Here is a 19,627-nt window from a genome sequence, read left to right on the forward strand (position 1 = left end):
AACATATCAGTAATGAAGTAATCAATGAACGAGATCTGGGATTTGGGGATGCTGCAAGTGTTTCGGTCGAAAACCGGCATCACGACGGGTAAACCTTGCCTCTTTTCTTCATCCGTCTGCAAAACAACACCCTCGTGAGCGACGCTGCCAAGGGGCTCCTGTTCGCAGCAGGCCGACAGCGACCAGGGCACGCAGCCGCTGGACAGGGCGGCCGCAAGGAAGCTGAAGCAGCAGCGGTTTCATCCGCGGCGCCTAGCTGTCTCGGTTTCAGTGCCTCCCAGCGCCTCCCGCAACGTACGTTGGCCTTCCACGTCTACACACAAAGCTCGCCCCACGTTCCCGATGGAGTCACCGCCGCTTCGGAGCGAAAAGATGCTCACCCACTTCAAACAGAAGCGACCTCAGAGGTGGCAAAATGTCTTTTTAACCCTCTTCTCCCCCTCCCCAGCCCTGCTGAGGTACCAAATCCCAGGTGCAGTATTTGGCCCATCATCTGTAACAATGACTCTGCCCTCTCCCTCTCCCCGTCTGCCTCCAACCTTTCTTTCGCACGGCGTGCCAAGGGCTTACGGCATTTCTTGGGGCGCCGTCCCCACGCTGGCACTAAGACGTGACGATCCTGTTCCTGAGGCATAGCCAGCACGTGGCTCCCTCTGCCTCTTGGGATGGGAATGCATTTGCAGGCAAAACTCAAAAAGCCCAGCCCCAAAGCAAAAGACCTGAAAGCTTAATTTGTTCCAAAAGCTGCACCGTAGAGGCTGTCAGCTCTGGTCCGGCTGAAGGCGTTGAGTCCGGCATGGGCGGGTGTAAAATCCCACCATTTGCACTAAGAAAGGGGTTATTTTTCACACAGCTTTGGATGTTCTGGGACACTGGCAGCAAATCAGAGACTCACCAAGGTTGGAAAAGACCTGTAGGATCACCCAGTCCAACCATCACCCCAACACGACTGTACCCACTAGACCATGGCCTCAAGTGCCACGTCTACACGCCCCTCGGACACCTCCAGGGATGGTGACTCCCCCACTCCCCTGGTGCATTAACATGCACCCGTCTCTTCCCCTTCATGAGCTGCTCCCCCGGAACCCCGGCAGCCCCTTTTAGCTGGGCGAAGTACCTGGGCGAAGTACTCCTCGGAGATGCGTCCGGCCCACTCTATGCACTGTTCCATGGGTCTGCATGGGTTGGAAATGTCAGCACACTTTATCAACATGCGTTTGAGAAGGATGCGGTTTTCGGGAGACGTGAGGACAGTTTTGACGGACTCTCCATCACCATTGTTCTGTAACGTTGAAAGAATTTAAAACCAAGCCATTAGCGAGGTCTCTGTGAACTCATTCAAAAGCCCTGTCCCTTGAGAATGCTTCCAACAGATCCTACAGGGATCAGTCCCGCTGTTGGCTACCGTGTTTGATGTCCAACCGAATTTGTAGGGGGATTACGAACGTTACGCACAGCTCTGAGCCCCCGCCTCTGGACTCAGCCGCTCTCTTTGTGACAGGTCTCTCGGGCATCCCTAGCCAAGTCACCTCATCCTCCCACGCCTTATCTGCCTGCTCAGAAGTGCCGAGAGGATCCACTCGTCACTACACACACCGTGAGGAGGGCGGTGTAGGCAGAAAAATGTAATTCTCTGCTGAAATCCACCGATTAATGGACTTGCACATGAAGAGTGGAAGAGCTGGTTTAAAAAAAACCCAAAAGGCCCGACCTGAGCTGCTCGGTCATCCTCTGCACGCAAACCTCAGCAGCATGAGCGTCACTCCTTGTGACAGCACTGCCACTATTAGGAGAGGCAGATCCCACACTGCCTCCCAGGCGTGCTCCTCGTTCCCTTCCTCCGGACCCACGTCAGCCCGTCGCTCTCCGACCCGGCTGGGAACGGTGCCGTCTGAGGGTTTATCAGTGTTAAAGCAGCGTACGAGCGACGTGCTTCCCAACAGCCTCACCTGTCCTCTGCAAGTCGAGGGAAGTTTTCAGCCCACACACAGCTTACATTTGGGTGCCAGGCTGCACGTGTAAGCACGCCAACGGTACCCTGTGTTTGGAGCCAGTATACGGCTCGTGTGAGTAAAGGCGCCAATGATCCAGATTAGAAGCTGTTTTCTGTGGAGCCCTGCTGGGGTAAGTGTCCAAAGGACAGAGATTCAGGATTAAAATATCCTTAAAAATTACCTGTATTACTTGGCTATTCAGGGACAGGTAGATATAGAAGTTTTCAACTTGGAACAGGAACTCTATTCCGAGTTATAGGAATAATAATAATATTCCGAGTCATAGAATTCCTATTCCTCGGAATAGGAACTCGGTGAAGCAAGGAATAGACGAGACTTCTCTGGCCCTTAACAAGGTCCTGGTGTGCAGTGAGAGCGGCCAAGAAGTAACGATCATGACAAGAGTGTGCCACCAGTCCCTGCGGTGTTTGGCACGAAGGGGGAGAGACAGAGCAGCACAAACGTTCTGACCTTCTGGTAGGACACATTTTTCAGAAGAAATTTCTTGTGGAGAAGATAGTGGCTGTCACAGTAAAAAGATTATTTGGTAGCGTAGTGGCTCAGAAACACCAGCTCCACAGTTCTCACCAGAATGGGACTCCCTTGAGTCCAGAGGAGGCCACGAAGATGCTCCGAGGGCTGGAGCCCCTCTGCTATGGGGACAGGCTGAGAGAGTTGGGCTGGTTCAGCCTGGAGAAGAGAAGGCTCTGGGGAGACCTTGTAGGACCTTCCAGTGCCTGAAGGGGCTACAAGGAAGCTGGGGGGGGACTTTTTGCAAGGGCCTGTAGTGACAGGACAAGGGGTAACGGGTTTAAACTGAAAGTGGGGAGGTTTAGATTGGATATCAGGCAGAAGTTCTTCCCGGAGAGGGTGGGGAGGCACTGGGACAGGTTGTCCAGAGAAGCTGTGGATGCCCCATCCCTGGAAGTGTCCAAGGCCAGGCTGGATGAGGCTTGGAGCAACCTGGTCTAGTGGAAGGTGTCCCTGCCCATGGCAGGGGGGTGGAACTGGATGGTCTTTAAGGTCCCTTCCAACCCAAACCAGTCTGTGATTCTATGATTCCCAAACCTACTCTCCTCCCTCCTTTTTGGTGATGGGGAAGGGAAAACGCAGAGGAAGCAAAGTGAGGTGCGCACATCTCCAAATGCACAGCAGAATCCAAAATAAAGTGATGGACTCTCCAGAAATACAAGCATGGAAAATTACAGAGATCATTCCGTGAGGGACAGCAGAGAGTACCCTGGTAGGGAAACCACCAGGAATCAAGAAAGTGCGTTCGCTTCTGCGATCCATTCACCCCAAGGGCACGGGTCTACTTGCTGGATGCGGGTGTCTTGGGAATAAAATGCGCTAAGTGTGCTCGGTCCCAGCATCCTGCTCAGAGTGCAGAGGTGTCTCCACGTGTCAGATGTTGGCTTCCTGTCACAGGCTTAGGTGACATCATGAGGGGAAATGGGAGGATAAAGGATGCTGGAGCTGGAAAGGATTTTTTTCAGTTTATGAAACAAAAGAAGAAAGGAAACAAACAGAGCAGCTTCTCAGCATGGCTCTTTGAACAAATACGTATAAAAATAATAAATAAAAGAAAGCAAGTGGAACTGCCCCATTTGGAACACACGGCTGGCAGCTCGGCCTGCAAACGCCGCGCTGAGTCACCGTCACGACTGGAAGCCAGGCCAGGAAACACAGGCTGCCGCTGTAAGCAGGCGGGCAACCGGACTGGAGAGAGCGCTGCTCTGCTGGTCACAGGCAGGGCAACGGACTTGCTTTGCCCGCTCACACATCCCAGGCCTTGCATGGGAACCTGCTAAACTCCCAGCCAGAAGAAGGGGAACGTTTTGTTTCTCGTTTTCGATAAAGTTGATACACCCTTTGTCTTTCTTTCCATCCTTGGGCAGAATTTGCTGTGAATCACGAATGCCTTGCGGGGCAGATTATTTCCCTGCAGCCCGTGGGGCTCAAGGGAAGAATCAATCTTCTGCGTGATTTCTACATGTCACTGCATTTGTTTTTACTGCCTGACGGATTGTTTTCCCTGTCTGATGGGTCCCAGCCCCGTTCTTCGGCAGCAACAGCTATTCAGCTCTCCACAAGAGGCAAGCAGAGGGGTTTGGCTCTTCGGATGGACGCTGCTGCTCCAAAACCGGCTGCATCCCAAGCTGGGGGGCTGGGGAGAGGGGCTCTGCGCACCAAGCCAGGCCAGTGCAGAGCCCTCCAGCAGGACCAGGAGCCCCAGAGTTACACACTCCTCCACATCCACATCGTTCTCATAAGCACCGCTGGCTGCCAAGACCAAAGCCAAATCCAGCATCTCCTCCTGTGGACAAAGGTACTCCCCTCCAATTAAGCTCCAGTCTGCTCCTGTTCCTCTCCCGCCTTCAGATAATAAAAAGACTGCCCTCCCCATGACACACCGCAGTCACAGATGTGGCTTTCGGAAAAACGTGGTAAGAAAACACAGAAAACCATTACAGCTCCTACAGGATGCTGCCACCGATGCAAAGTTTATTATAACCATTTCTGAAACTCTTCTCTTTGCAAGAAAGCATTCCAACAAAATTATACGCTGCTCTTGCTGGCAACAAAACTGCTGGTTGAGGCTGTTACTGAAACTGGTGTGGTTTTTCAGAGCGAGTTCCTAACAGGCAATTTCCTTGTGTCCGTGGGGTTCCAGATGGCTATTGATTATGTCTAGATGATACATAATGCCACCATCCTCTATTTCAAAGATTAAAAAAGCAAGCAGACAGAAGCCTCAGGAGTGCTGCCAGGCGGCGCGGAGGGCCCTCGTTTCCAGAGGACGCGCCATACGGCACTCGATACGCCCACCCTGATGCCGCACCACCAGCGGCTCCCGGGGCGAGCCAGCGAGGGAGCGACCCGGCTTCCGCTCCGAGGCAAACCCTGGATCCTCTGCAGAAACAGCCAAGCCTGGCCACTAGGACGCTGTCCGTGGGAGCGACTGGATTCATCAAAATGGCATTTCTAAGAGGAAAACCTACAGGCCAAGGTTCTGGTCCCAAGTGCAACTTCCTAGCACTGCAATGGGAGCAGGATCCGCCCTCAGAATGTGCGACGACCACGTGAAGCAGAAGGGCATCCAAACCCAGAGGAGCGGGACACGTTTCTAGCCTCTCTTCCTCCACGATTCTGACTTCTCAGAATAACATGCAGGGACTTCCCGCTGCCAAAGGTTCCCGCTCCCTGCCTCGTTATTTTAAGGAGGACGTGAAGTGTGGCTTACCCCATTTTCTTCTAGCGCTGCCAAGGGTTTGTTAATGCTGTTGACAAACTTGTTAACATGCTCAAAGTGCTTTGTCATTTCTGTTGCTAAGACCATGTCAATAATGGCCTGGCGAAGGGTCCGGTACTCGTTCCTGTATAAAGAAGGAAACAATTAGGAATGCTGGCTGGTTCACAAAGGGCTGCTTGCTAAACCAAGCCTAACAAAACCACTGCAGACCGGTTCTGGGGAAGAGAGGTGCTGGGGGAAGAAAGAACAGCAACAAAGGCTTGGGCAGCCGCATCTCTGCTGGACGAAGTACCCTCTGGTGTGCAGACAGACGTGCTAGAGGCACGACTGCATCTCTAGGAGAAACGGTGCCGCAGCTGGCACCTGGGCAGGAGCAGAGGCACCAGCTCCTCAGGAGGGCTGCCAGGACATGCCGCGCTGGCGCGTTCCCAAGGCTTTTAGCGCGGCACTCGGCAGTGGCTCGTGCTCCAGCCAAGTTGTCGGCAATGCTTTTCTGCTGTACCTTGAGAGGGCCAAGTCAACGGTCACATCCTCACCCTAAATGCCTTTCTAGGGGTGGAAGAAGAACAAAGGGTCCTTCACTATCCTTCCCATTGCAACAAGGCATTTACAGTTTGATGCTGTGACTCTTCCTACCCTTGTTCTACTCAGCCACAGCTTGTTATCTACATCCAATGATAGGAAATGACTCTGCTAGACTTGCTGACATTAGGATTTACACTGATTTCCTTAAACAGGGTCTGCCTTTTTACCCACAGGAGGAACTGAAACCGTGGGATTCCTCCCAAGCCTGCGCAGGACAGGCAGAAGCACGCTACTGCGTTTTAGAAGCAAACTTCCACAACAGCTACGGCCAGTTATCCACAAGGCACTGCCCTCCTCTGGGATGCTCGTCTGCATCACCTCACCTCACGCAGAAGGAAGTGAGAGACGTCAGTGGGCAGACAAAGACCCTGGGTTTTAAGCTTACCTCAGGGTTGAAGCTTACCTCTCCATGTTTTTAAATATATTGCATTTATCATCCCGGGTGGTGAGCTGGAAAGCCAGGGCAGCGTGATGGCTCTCCAGCACTGCGGTGTCGTTGTAGAGAATGGCCAGCTCGCTGCCAGCATTGCACAGGAAGGAGTTTGTCCTTCCTGGGTGATCCACGTCATGGACTGTGGCAGCAATGAGTGCGGCGACCTCATCAATCGGGTCCAAAGTTTGCTGAAAATAGAAAGATGCTTAGTTTTCCTGGCAGACGCATCAGAAACCCTGCTCTGTCCGTCAGATTAAGCCAAGTGGCTGAGGAATAAAAGCCAGAACTCTGCAGATCAGTAAGGGTCAGACGTTCTAGATGGAGCAATGGAAAATTCATTATAAGCTTCACTGAATGCTGCATGACATTTTGGGCCACTTTGTGCCTCTCAAATCTTGCCTCAGCCACTCCTTTGACAAAGCACATCAAATTAAACAAATGCAAAGAAACAAATCAGTTTGCGTTTGCGGGCAACACAGAAACCCCCTTCACTTGGAGTTAGGCTATTTGCCTTGGAAAAAAGACCAATATAGCTAAAAATTATTGTACTTCCACCAGACCCCTTAATTTCTTTGGAAACTTAATGTGTCCTAATCACATTCCACTTACGTGCTGGCTAGGTTTACAATTTGTAAGGAATGTTTCCCATATATCCAGTTCTATAATAACAGTGTCCTGGGGCTACAGCTAATAGGAGTTTTAGGAGGCACGCTTGACAGTTTACCTCCATGGAAAAATTACGTGACACACTGTTCTATACTTCATCAGATTCTGGTTCTCTTGGCGTGCTGCGCCCCATGCTTTATGTCCACTTACACTGGTCATTGCTTTATGTCTAATTGTACCTCCCCTATAATGAAACACAAAGCTATTTGACTTGTAAGGGTTTATACCTAAGTTTTAACACTGTATGAAAAGCATAAAGGAGAAAAAGAAACAAGTATCTCAGAAATATATTGCATACAGTTGGAAACTAGCCTTTATGCCGCGTTGCTGCCGGCTTTTTGTGAAGGATCACAGATATAAGGCAGTCATGTTAAAAACTTTAATGAGAGCAGAAATGTTTCCAGTTGAATCTGGGAGCAGGGCAGATAATTTCCATTCCAGTTAGCTTGAATTTAAGGTCCAAATTCTCTACTGGCTTTGACAGTGCCGTTCAGAATGGTTAGACTCGGTGGGTGGAAAGGCAATCCCTACCCTACTCTACACCTCCTGAAATTAATGCAGTGACTGGACTTGGATGGAACTGGGATATTACTCACTGAGGACTGTCGAGAGGGTCTTGTGGAGAACAAATAAGGCAAAGAATTATTCCTACTCTGGGTTCCTAGTATTACAGACAATGCTAACTCTGCTGTGTGTGAGCTTCTTCCTTCTTCCCTTCAGCTGCTGCTCACGGATTCTGTTTTTGTGGAGAGAGATATTTTAGAACAGGCTCTCCTCAGAGGGACACACCCAGCAGTGCTCAGACTGGCTGAGAAAGACCTGTGCAGATGGGAAGTGGCCAGGAACGGGAGAATACTTGACCCGTAGGCCCACAGCGGTGTACCTGATGCCTGAGCCTGACAGAACAAACTTTGCAGGGATTTACAGCACCTTTACCCCCAACTTCAGGTCATGGATTGCAACTTTGCCATCTTTGCTCCTGCGGCACGGAAGTGGAAATGATTCTGAGAATACTGCTCCAGTCTGGGAGGCAGAAAGTTTTCCCAGACGAGAACCGAGCTGAATTTACTGAAAACAACCTTCTCGGTGTCAATTTGAGCGGCAGACTCTGGCCTTCTGCATGTAGGTTACGCTGAACTCTGGACAACACAAAAGCAGCTGGGCTGTAACTTTGAAAAGATAAAGAGAGAATTTTGAACTTTGATCCTGCTCCTGCTGCTGCTGCAACATTTTTTTCTCTTCCTATGCCTACAGAGGATGGAAATAACATCCTGGAGAAGGAGGAGGCGGCCATGCTTCTGTGGCACTGAAATGAGTTCAGACCTTGGCTGTTTTTCACAGATATTCTTGAGCAGACCAGCTAAAACCCTGGCAAACCAGGGGCTGAAAATACCCAGTGAAGTTCTATTCCCACTTGGCAGGTAGTGTGTGTAAGTCAGCCTCTGGAGACCACACTAATGAGCTGCAGCTCCAGGTTAAGGGACTTACTACAGTTTTAATGAGCTGTCAGAAACTTGTTTACAGTCACAAATGTCTCAGCCAGGTGCCCACCACGACCATTAACCTAAGGCAGGCCAATTCCAGGTAGGAATTTCTCTCCAAAAATGCAACTCAGAATTACATACTGCCACTCCCCTGCACAGACACGCGCTGGTTGAATTCCCTTTCTCCCATCTGCTCTCTGGGCTTGTGAGAACAAAGGTTGCTCTGATGTTCTCTGATTGTCAGTGGCTCTCATACGCCCGGCGGGCCTTACGATATAAGGAAACTCTGCCAGTGACCTTCTCCAATGCCAACCTGGGGTCTTTAAGCCTTGGGGCATCTGGTCCAGCGGGTGATACAACTTTGGAAGCACTAAACTATTTTATGGCCTCTATTGTGCTGGGAGTATTCTGCAAAACAACCATCCCAAGGCATGACAGGTGGTGATTCACTACATTAAATCTGTATTTGGTATGTACTGTCACAAAAATAATCGTGTCACTAGCTCCCTTATCTGAGAAAGTTTAACCATACAAAGAAGTTTTAATTTTAAAAGGAGGTTTTCTTATCAAGAATTGCTCAATTCCCAAAGTTTTAGTGCCCATCCTTCCACATACACTGTCAGAGAGATCCTAAAATTCACGTAAAGCAGCCCAGTCCTTTGACCTGTTACCAAACTGGTTGTCACTAGGCAGGCCTTTGGCTTCTTTTTTTTGAGAGATCTTCCTTTGCTCGTACCTGCACCCCCCACTCACACCGTTTCTTACGGATGTCGACTCACCTTTACTCTTTCTTTAGACAAGAAATAAGCAGTAGCATGTAGTACATCTGCCGAATGAGTAGAATTATGGTAGGAGTTGGAGGAATGGTAGTTCGCTTCAATAACTTGTAACCACGACCTCAGGGTTGATTCTGAACAATTTAGGAATTCACAGATTCCAAAGCGAGCAAATATTTTGAGACCCAGGTAAACCAAAGGCCTGGGGAAGAAGAGAAATAAAAAGTTGTGAAACTGATGAGGTTGAATGAACATTCCATAGCGTGGATCATATGGATCTGTACAGCACTTAGGCGTAAGGACGTTAGTTACAGAACTGAAATACAGACCTTAACTGCACAATTTAAACCCAATGGACTGGCAGGTGAATGAAGGTCAGAGCAGCAGTACAGCGCATTCCTAATCCCAAAGCTGTAAAAGTGCAATACACTTAATAGACCAAATGAAAAAAAAAACCCCAGTTTTAGTCCAGCAGCCTATTTTTGAACCCCGTTAATACTTGTCCAGTACATTTTTTGCTTAAGAAAAACAGGTACAGTGGTAAATATTCTCAAATGTGAATTCTGAAAAATAGACCTTAAACCCTTATTTTGGCATCTCGCTTCGCTGCTTGATTCCAGATGATCAAGCACTCTGATTTTTAGCTGCACCTGACAGGTGAGGTGAGGTCAGTCAGGGTCGCTGAGGTCATCTGGAGTCGGAACTACATCTTTTGGCAAAAACACTCAACAATACTGTGTCATATGCTAGAATCATGATATACTAAAGTTAAATCCCCTTTAATCCCCCCCCCCAGCACTGTCAGACCAAGGTCTCTCCAGGTTTCTGTGTCAGTGAACTGTAATGCACCAAAGCTTAGATTTAATGAATTATCTTGGCTTTACTACCATATGTCTGCTTGGAGTTGAAGACAATACTGATTACATATTCATACTTGTGATTCATTGGAGATCACTTCAATTCTCTTAATAAATGAATGGCCTTCATTTAAACACAGCAGGAAGCAATCATAATTATAACTTTAATAAGAGGACAGGCAACAAAGCACCTTCTCTGTCCCTCTGTGGCCTCTCCAAATCAGGAAGATCAGAGAACCCTGCCTGGTGATCTCATGCATGTTGGCCAGGATAATGAATCCTTAAGTTACTGCATATTGAATGTTGTAAATCACACAGACTGACTACAGTTTGACTTTTTTTTTTTTTAAATTACCGTATTTATAGCACTTCCTTAGAAATGGAAATGTAGCAAAGCAAAAAAAAAACCCTGAAGTAACTGGGTGCAAATTTCTTCTTTTACCATAAGAACACTTTAAAGAAGAATAAAAAACTGATTTTCCACTTTTTTTTTTTTTGGCTCATAAAACCATGAAATACATGGTCTGAAAATGAAATACGTATGTGTTAACTGAACACCTGATAATCTTTCTTGGACGCTGTTTTTGAACACCTTTCAAAGCTCTTACGGATCTGGGATTTTGACAAGGGTTTCAGACACTCGGTTCACTGCAGGATCTAGCCTCCAAATGAGTGTGTCACAGAAGCTTTAAGCTAAGACAAAACACGATGCACGGAACTAGACCCAAAGCAGAACTTTTGAGAGGCATCAGAAAACAAAACCAAGGGTTTAAGCAGAAAGATCAATTTACCATCTTCGTGGGAGCCATCTACCAAAACTGCTGATCTGCTGCTGAAAATCTCCGCGATGGAAGTCAGTGTGCTCTACTTTTTATCAGTAAAGATCCTCCCATTAGTCTTACACAGAAAGTGTAGCCTGCCAAGCTTTTAGAATAAAGACCTTTCTCTAATCCCAGAGACAGGCAATGGGATTTCTGCTGAAAAGCTGTATTTGAACTGTTTAGGAATAAAAATTACCCAACTACATGGAGAGAAAATAAACGTGATCTGTATCAACTGATCAAATTAAGACCGGCATCTTGACTTTGTGTGTAGTTGGCCATAATTTGAATTTGAATCCCCACAAGACAGTAATTTGATCTGTAGAACTTTTATATGATTGAGAACAGAAAAGGAGGGCTTTTAAAATGCTGTTGGTTTGTTATTATATCATATCAACGATATATAATCTTCCCTTACATCCACTGGGAATCTGCAGGAAATAAGTGTATGATGAAACTGAAGATATTTAATGGGTTTATACACAACTAGAAACGACAATGAGAGGACTTCAAACATTTGACTTCCAAAATAAAAGTAATTCCATTTTAAAAGCACAGATAGAGAAAGAGCTGATTACTGGATGACATTTAAGTCAGTTTTCAGCAACTTCAATTTATGAGCTCTTGAGTTCACAGACCTTTTATGGGTGGCAGCCTCGAGTTCAAAGATATCAAAATCCCAGTGTTCTTCATTTTCCATTGCCTGTGTTATCCGCGGAGGTATGTCATTGAGGGAGATTGGAGAGATCAAACTGCCAGCGACCTGATGAGTTTCTGTTGAGGAATACATTTGCAGATCACTGTGAAGAACCCTGAGATACGCTTTTACTCAATGCACATATTCTTTTCTGTAGCAATGCCTGGCAACTCGCGTTTCGATAATGCTCAGTAATGCCACCCAGCAATGCTTATAAATAAAAATAAACCAAACCCAAACAATGCTTATAAAAAAGAACATCTGATCACATTTCCCCTGTTTCTTCACTGCCTTAATGTGTTTTAATATCTCAGTAACCGCCAAATTAAAACTTACGTTTTGCTGACAGTATGTATTCGTTCCCTGATAGTCTTCGCAAACCATCCTGTTCAATGAGAGTTGAGAGTTAAACGCAGGGTATTGTACAAAGGTCTGCAAGATCCTGCCCCCAAATGGCAGCAGAATGACTTTAGAATCATCAAATCATGGAATAGTTTGGGTTGGAAGGGACCTTAAAGTCCATCCAGTTCCAACCCCACTGCCATGGGCAGGGACACCTTCCACTAGACCGGGTTGCTCAGAGAAGCCTGACTGCAACCTGTCCCCTCTCCCTTGTTCGTGTGTGCTGTTCAGATCTGCCTGTTTCACACTTAGTTTGTAATGGATGAGGAACTGGAAGATATGGGATACAGCACGACCTCAGAGCGGTAAAAGCTCAAATTTCTCGGGTGCACGTGGAGGTCTGGAATTACAGCCTCACACCCACCTTTTTCTGACAACCCACAGAGGACATGTGCCACAAACCAGACACGGTATGTCCGCACACTCCCCATCACCAAGCAAAGGTGGGTGGTGGGAGGGAACGGATGGAGACGCGCTCTGCTCTCCTCCCCCTGGCATGGGCAGATCAGGTCACCTCAGCAGTGTAAGACTCCCGTGGTTTGTTGCTGGGACTGCAGAGCAACAAATTACTCTGAGGCTTCCCTTCTGTCAAAGAAGAACGTACGCTTGTTCACGTTCCAATTCAGCACCTCCTAGGCCTAGAGCCTGTAGTGACAGGACAAGGGGTAACGGGTTTAAATGGAAAGTGGGGACGTTTAGAGTAGATATGAGGAAGAAGTTCTTCCCAGAGAGGGGGGCGAGGCACTGGGACAGGTTGCCCAGAGAAGCTGTGGATGCCTCATCCCTGGAAGTGTCCAAGGCCAGGCTGGATGAGGCTTGGAGCAACCTGGTCTAGTGGAAGGTGTCCCTGCCCATGGCAGGGGGTTAGAACTGGATGGGCTTTAAGGTCCCTTCCAACCCAAACCATGCTGTGATTCTATGATTCTATGATAACTCTGGCCTGATGCCCACATGTGCAAGCTGAGATGAAGGATTAAAACTAACAGAATATAACAGAAAACTAACAGGAAAGTAAATATATTTAATATTTACTTATCAGCTCATAATTCTAAATGCGGTGGCCCAAATCCTGCTTGTGCTTTCAATGTATACAGCTGTTAGATACTGCATATTAATGTTTAGCCTACGATGTACGAAAAAACAGCATTAAAAAAGAGAAATATCTTTCTGAATGCACCTTACTAACAATTTTCTGCACCCAAAGTATAGCAGAAGTAAATGTGGGTGCTATATCTGAACATGCAATGTCTGCACTTAAAAGAATTGTTATATCTCCTTTTTATTTTCACATGTGTAAGTAAATCAGTCTGGAGTTCTGTGACTGGAAAGGAAAGAGAGTACTACTCCTATAACTGGCTCAGTGCCTCTTCAACAGCACTGCTAGGACACATATTTAGAATCATAGAAATTATAGAATCACAGACTGGTTTGGGTTGGAAGGGACCTTAAAGCCCATCCAGTTCCAACCCCCTGCCATGGGCAGGGACACCTTCCACTAGACCAGGTTGCTCAAAGCCTCATCCAGCCTGGCCTTGAAGACATCCAGGGATGGGGCATCCACAGCTTCTCTGGGCAACCTGTCCCAGTGCCTCCCCACCCTCCCTGTGAAGAACTTCTTCCTGATATCTAATCTAAACCTCCCCACTTTCAGTTTAAACCTGTATTTAGGACACCAGATGCCATCTATCATTTAGTATCAAAGATTAGGTTTTTTAAGAGTTGAAACAGCAGGTGTAATTGTGTCTGGAAAATCCACCTCTGAACTCCAAATGCCCTTCCCATCATGAATTCTGCTGGAGAGTTCAAATCCAATAACCTACTACTTGTTTCCCTACTCAGACATAACTTCTGAACATGAAATGGAATAATATGATTCTGTTTTCAACAGACCCTTTGCTGGAAAAATGCTTCTCCCAGATCATTATAGAACTCATACGATGCCATATACCCTCATGCCCTGAAGTGGATTTTATCAGCTTTTCTATTGCTCCATAAAACAATCCACAAAAAGGGGAAAACAGTTGAGTTTACAGACCGTGTATTCAGCAGACACTTGGCAACTCTAATGATTCTATGTGTCAATATTCTTCCTATATTTTTATAGTTTAGCTAACAACTTATTTTGTCTACTGAGTTAGTAAATTCCACCCTATATGAGACAGCCAGGTTCTTCTCCTGGAACTCTTGAAGCCTCTTGTATGTTTATCCCGATTAGATATTTGCTGTGGCATTTTAAAGGACAAACACATACGTCAACTGTCCCAAGATCTTCTATGTGTCAATATTCTTCCTATATTTTTATAGTTTAGCTAACAACTTATTTTGTCTACTGAGTTAGTAAATTCCACCCTATATGAGACAGCCAGGTTCTTCTCCTGGAACTCTTGAAGCCTCTTGTATGTTTATCCCGATTAGATATTTGCTGTGGCATTTTAAAGGACAAACACATACGTCAACTGTCCCAAGATCCTGATAGATACTGCAAAGGTGTCTTGGTAGTTGCAGCACCAAATGGGAATAGCCCAGAGACATCTCTGGAAAGCTCACATCTTGTGAGCCTTTTTGCATCCAACACACTGTCAATTTTTTTTCTGGAGGGAGCCTTTTATTTGCAACCTACAGACTAAGGGAACACATGTCCTTAAGGCACAGCTAACATTCATCCATGTTCATCCAGTTATCATCAGGAGGGTCAGGCTCCAGGCCCTGAGGGTTTGGGTTCAACGCCTGCTTTGCTACATGCCCTCTGTTCGGGTTCAGTGCTTCTTTTTCCAGTGCCTGTGTTCCTCTTTTAATAACATCACAACGTAACACATGCCTTCTTCACTCTTTTTCTTGCCTCATTTATTGAAATGATGAGTTCTGTGGAGCACCGATTGTGTTTTACCAGGTGAACTTACATGTATCTAGCTCAAAGCACTCCAATTTTTCTATGCATCTCTACGGCTACAAATAGAATCCAAGAAATAGCAACAAAAATACATATTCTGCATTCTTTTGAAACATACTCTCTTTCTATACAGCCCCCAAAACTTGACATTCTCATCCCAGTTACTAAATACAAGTGTCTAGCCATCTCTCTGTCTTCCTTTCCCATCTATACCTTTCTAAAATGAATCATATTGATCAAAGAACTGGTTTTCCTTTCCATTTCTAGCAAAACCCAATGCTTCAAAGGGACTGCTCAATTTTCTTCCCATTTTCAGAGCTACATTTTTAATGTAGGGGGAAAAAAAAAAAACATAAACAGAGGCGTGCAGTTTTTCCTGAAAATGTGGCATCATAGAGGCAAAGCACAATGCCACATGATAAACTCAAGTAACTGGGAAAATCAGGCAGGGAAATATTAAACAATAGCTTTTTGTGGCAGCAAGTACTTACTGTCATTAACCCTCCAACGAGGTCACTTGTGTGTGGATCCTCATCTTTTGTCCCCAGTTGTGGAGAGTACAATTCAGTGGTTCTTAAAATCTCCAAAACCCGGTCTAAAGCTTCTGCAACGGGCATGGGACTGCTTTCTTGTGCAGCATTGATGATGTTTATTACCTGGTTTAGCATCAGACATGTTTTGAATTCAGAAGTGATGTAGAAAGAAGAGAGACGCTCATCGATTACTATGGGAAACTTCTAGCAAATACATGAGAGCTCCAGCTTTAATCCACGGGTGGGAGAATTAAAATGAAAGGGATGTTACTAAAACGTTGATGTTTGCTACTGACTCTGGGACCAAGATCGTGGCTTTAAAGACAGTAGTCTTATTAATGACTTCCCCATTCAAGGCTCAGCCTCAAAATGTCTCTGAATGTATTTAATATAACTTTCTCCCATTTGCCTCTCAGTTTATTGAGAGCTGATTTTTCCCAACTCCTTGGATGGTTTCAGAAGGCAGTTTACAATGGGTAAGTAAGCAGGAGGAACTCTAGTCCCTCCTTCACATAGGCAAAAGCCCTTAAAACGCCATGCAGTGGCTGAGCACACGGAGGGCACCCTACTGAGCAGGCTTGGGAGCACTTCCTTCAGAGCATCTGGCTCTTTGTGGGGAGGCGGAACGGGGAGGGGGAAGAGGTTGCACTGGAGGCTGAATGCTGTGCTGGAGCCTTGTGCCCCCGTATTCCAGTACAGCACAACCGCCAACAGCTAGTGAGAGCGCTTTACCTTGGTGATGGGTGCTTCAATAGTCATGGAATGTATCCTGGCCATGGAAGAGTGCCGCCTTTGTGAGCTGCCTGCGGGGAAAACAAAGCGGAACGGGTATCCCGATTTCAGCGGTGCAGCATGACAGGAGGATTCAGCCAAGAAATCATTTGCGGAACTGCTCAGCCCGCTGCGCCCTTCAGAGGCAATCTATTGCAGAATGCGTACACGTGCTGGTCCTGCTGGGGACACACGGGTGCTTGCTGAACCCCTGATATCCCCCATCGGAGATAAACAGCTGCAACAGCCTGGCAAAATCAGGGCTTCAGGTTTTCACTTTAACTAATTAAAAAATTCAATTAAAAGCTCAGTCCAAAGACTTTACAGATGACTGTGGCGTATAAACTGGAAGGCACAGGTAGGTAGCTATGGCACTTAGGTTATTACAGGATATATCTACTTCTGCTGCCTGATGCAACATGACAAGTCATAATGAGTCAGCTTTCAAGCTGAGGGAAATCAGTGAAGCTCCTTTGAAGTGAAGATAGCTGTGCCAAATTAAAACAGCAGAGGTGCTGGCCTATTATTCATTGGAAACTGAAAAACAAATGGTTTATATCCGTTAGCAATTTTGGTTCTGTAAAAAAAAAAAAAGGCCAAGATGGGATTTTTCTGGATAATTATGTTGTGCTACCTATAAAATGCAGAGGCATCTTACTCTCTGTGCTGAGCAGCTCTTAAGGAGAAGAATCAATGCCCTATTTGCTATACCCGAGCACGACTGTGTTCTCACTGCCACAGGTGTACTTCCACGTTTCACTAGTCTATGCTGCCTGGAGGATGCAACAAGATCAGGTCTCAACTACGGTTTTGAACATGTGGCTCATCTATCAAGTGTGGGGTGATCTAATGGAGCAAAACACAACACACTAAAAAGAAAACAAGATTTGTAAAAAAATTATCTTCATCTTTTATCGAGGGAAGAGGTAAGAAATGTAATTATTTGTTAGGTTTAGAGTTTGCCACTTGAACAGAAAGGAATACACGATCTGTGTTGAACCTCATGAGGTCTTCTGTGCAGAACGGTAGATGACAGCCTTCCACTCTCCACTGATTCAAAAAAAGACTCAAAGTAGTTCAAGAGAAGAAAATGGGGCTATTTGACAAATGCAAAGGTGTTCAGTAATTGATGACTTGCTATTTTACTCCTGTGTGTATATACACACACCCATACTTACCTATATCTGTATGTGCATGTGTGTATGCATGTAAAAAGCTGAATATATACATAAAACCCATATATATAATATATAAAAAGTATATAAAATCATATATATTTAAATCAGAAGAATCAACTTGTTTAACATACCATCACTCCCTCGCGATGTTGTGGATCTGACATCTAGTGATCCTTTCCTCCTGTCTTTGTGTCTGCAAGTCTGAATATCTGTGGAGAAAATGATATTGTACACTGGCATCAGGTTGTGCCTAAGATTCAGTTAAAGGAACTGAAACCCGGAGAGAGCCCGACAGCAGATGAGGGCCAAGGAAAGCGCCTGTTCTCGCCCAGTTACTCCCTCCTGAACTCAGTCGTGCCCTCTGGCAGAGCACGCCCAAGTGTATTTGCAGAAGGGATTTCACAGTGTGGAGGGAAATGCTCCTCCCTTGACACATGTGGTTTGGAACAGAACTTGTGCAACGCACCCGAGTTCAACGACTGCCACAAAGCACGGGCGGACCAAAGTACAGGCTATAACCTCGGCAAGGTATCCTCGGTCCTCTGCGGGCTCTGACGGACACAACCCGTGCTACCAAGGCTACGATTAACAACAACCTGCAGCAGCGATGCCGGGAGGTCCTAACTGAAGCGTTGATATGTGTGATGAGGGTGAATGGTGGTGTTGGGGACCCTCATTTCCACCCACATGCAAATACCCCGCAACACGGTTGGAAGCAATGCAAACATACACGCCGCGAGCTACCGACCCACCACGGCAATCTGATGGCATCCTTCTTATTTCTGATGTTGTCACAGGGATCCACCGCCCCCAGCTGAAACGTGACACTGAATCCAGCAACACCACATACCAGCTGCGCTTCCAAGGGTGGGTTGCTTTGTATCACTTCTTGAACAGATGAGGCAGGTAGAGAGGGCTTGTACTTATTTTCCTGCCTTTTGAGCTGGATTTCCAGCTCAAAGAATCATAGAATCGCAGACTGGGTTGGGTTGGAAAGGACCTTAAAGCCCATCCAGTTCCAACCCCCCTGCCATGGGCAGGGACACCTTCCACTAGACCAGGTTGCTCCAAGCCTCATCCAGCCTGGCCTTGGACACTTCCAGGGATGGGGAGGGAAAACCACAGTGCAGCTGTGGTTTTCAGTCAGATCACTGACAATGGGCTTTATTCTTTCACTATTATTCACTAATGAGCTTTATTCTTTCCCCGAGTAGGTTCTCCCTTTGCCAGGACAGAAGAGATGTGTCATACCTGTCTGAGATTCAGCCTGAACACGTTCACATGTCTTCTCTGCCTACAGTTTAGTACAAGAAATCCAGTTAGTCAGAACTTTCCCATTGTTTTGTAAATAAACTAAAGCAGGCATAGCGCTATTTTCACTTACCTTATTGTTGTCATTGCACAGTCTACTAATTGACACATAGTGTCTAATCTTTCTGCAGAGAAAAAACAGTGTGTTACTTCCAACCCAAACCTCAACTCTGAACTCAGTGCTGATACACACACTGGGTAAGAGCAACAAATTAATATAGGACAAATCCTGTTGTAGGGGGAAGGCTCAGCTGGGAATGGAAAAACTGCACTGTTCTGCACGTGATGGGGAATGCAAGATGGAAGCATATTTTGCAAGAACTGTCTCCTCTTTCTCTCTGCTCCCCTCCCCCCGGCTTCTTCTGGGCTGCCATAGGATGTTCCAGGTAGGACATAAATGTGGAACATGCAACAGTGCAGTCCAACAATCAAAACCTTCTAAAGGATTTAGGGATAGAGCAATCAAATGGAAAACTGCGCCCTTGATTACCAGGAAACTTTCTAAGCCAGCTTTATATGGGCTTAGACTGATCCACAGGTAGCAATGTGTGTCATACATATTGGTCTTAAGCTTGGCATCTGAAGCTGAAAATATGTCTTCACTCTACTGATGGAGAGTAGAGAACATTAATTACTTCCAGGGATGAAATCAACCCAAAACACTTAGGAAATAACCGCATGAAGAAACGGCATTTGGCCTTTCCTTCCTGAAGACACACCTCTCCAAACGATTGCCTCAGCCAAGTCTGGAAGATCATGTGCTTAGAGCTGGTGAGCACAGAGGGACATAGTAGAGGTGCACAGGGAAACAGGATGTAGATCCTGGTGGTCCCAGCACAGAATCAGAGACTCACTAAGGTTGGAAAAGACCTGTAGGATCACCCAGTCCAACCATCACCCCAACACGACCGTACCCACTAGACCATGGCCTCAAGCACCACGTCTACTCGCTCCTTGGACACCTCCAGGGATGGCG

At 46.5% G+C, this 19,627-nt stretch overlaps 1 protein-coding gene across 1 annotated transcript in view; it reads right to left on the reverse strand.

Annotated features, from left to right (window-relative positions):
• Positions 1–19,627, reverse strand: part of PDE8A (phosphodiesterase 8A) — a 35,649-nt gene that overhangs the window by 1,157 nt on the left and 14,865 nt on the right. Inside the window, exons 9-20 of the mRNA XM_010153257.1 lie at positions 18,725–18,776; positions 18,592–18,634; positions 17,472–17,549; positions 16,124–16,194; positions 15,350–15,514; positions 11,903–11,951; positions 11,508–11,643; positions 9,195–9,393; positions 6,236–6,453; positions 5,223–5,371; positions 1,118–1,266; positions 4–116 (exon numbers count right to left, since the gene is read on the reverse strand). Of these exons, the coding sequence (XP_010151559.1) occupies positions 4–116; positions 1,118–1,266; positions 5,223–5,371; positions 6,236–6,453; positions 9,195–9,393; positions 11,508–11,643; positions 11,903–11,951; positions 15,350–15,514; positions 16,124–16,194; positions 17,472–17,549; positions 18,592–18,634; positions 18,725–18,776 (1,422 nt within the window). The remainder of the gene's footprint in view (positions 1–3; positions 117–1,117; positions 1,267–5,222; positions 5,372–6,235; positions 6,454–9,194; positions 9,394–11,507; positions 11,644–11,902; positions 11,952–15,349; positions 15,515–16,123; positions 16,195–17,471; positions 17,550–18,591; positions 18,635–18,724; positions 18,777–19,627) is intronic.

Source organism: Eurypyga helias, unplaced genomic scaffold, assembly GCF_000690775.1.
Source record: "Eurypyga helias isolate BGI_N326 unplaced genomic scaffold, ASM69077v1 scaffold24176, whole genome shotgun sequence".
In the NCBI taxonomy this organism is placed as follows: Eukaryota; Metazoa; Chordata; class Aves; order Eurypygiformes; family Eurypygidae; genus Eurypyga; species Eurypyga helias.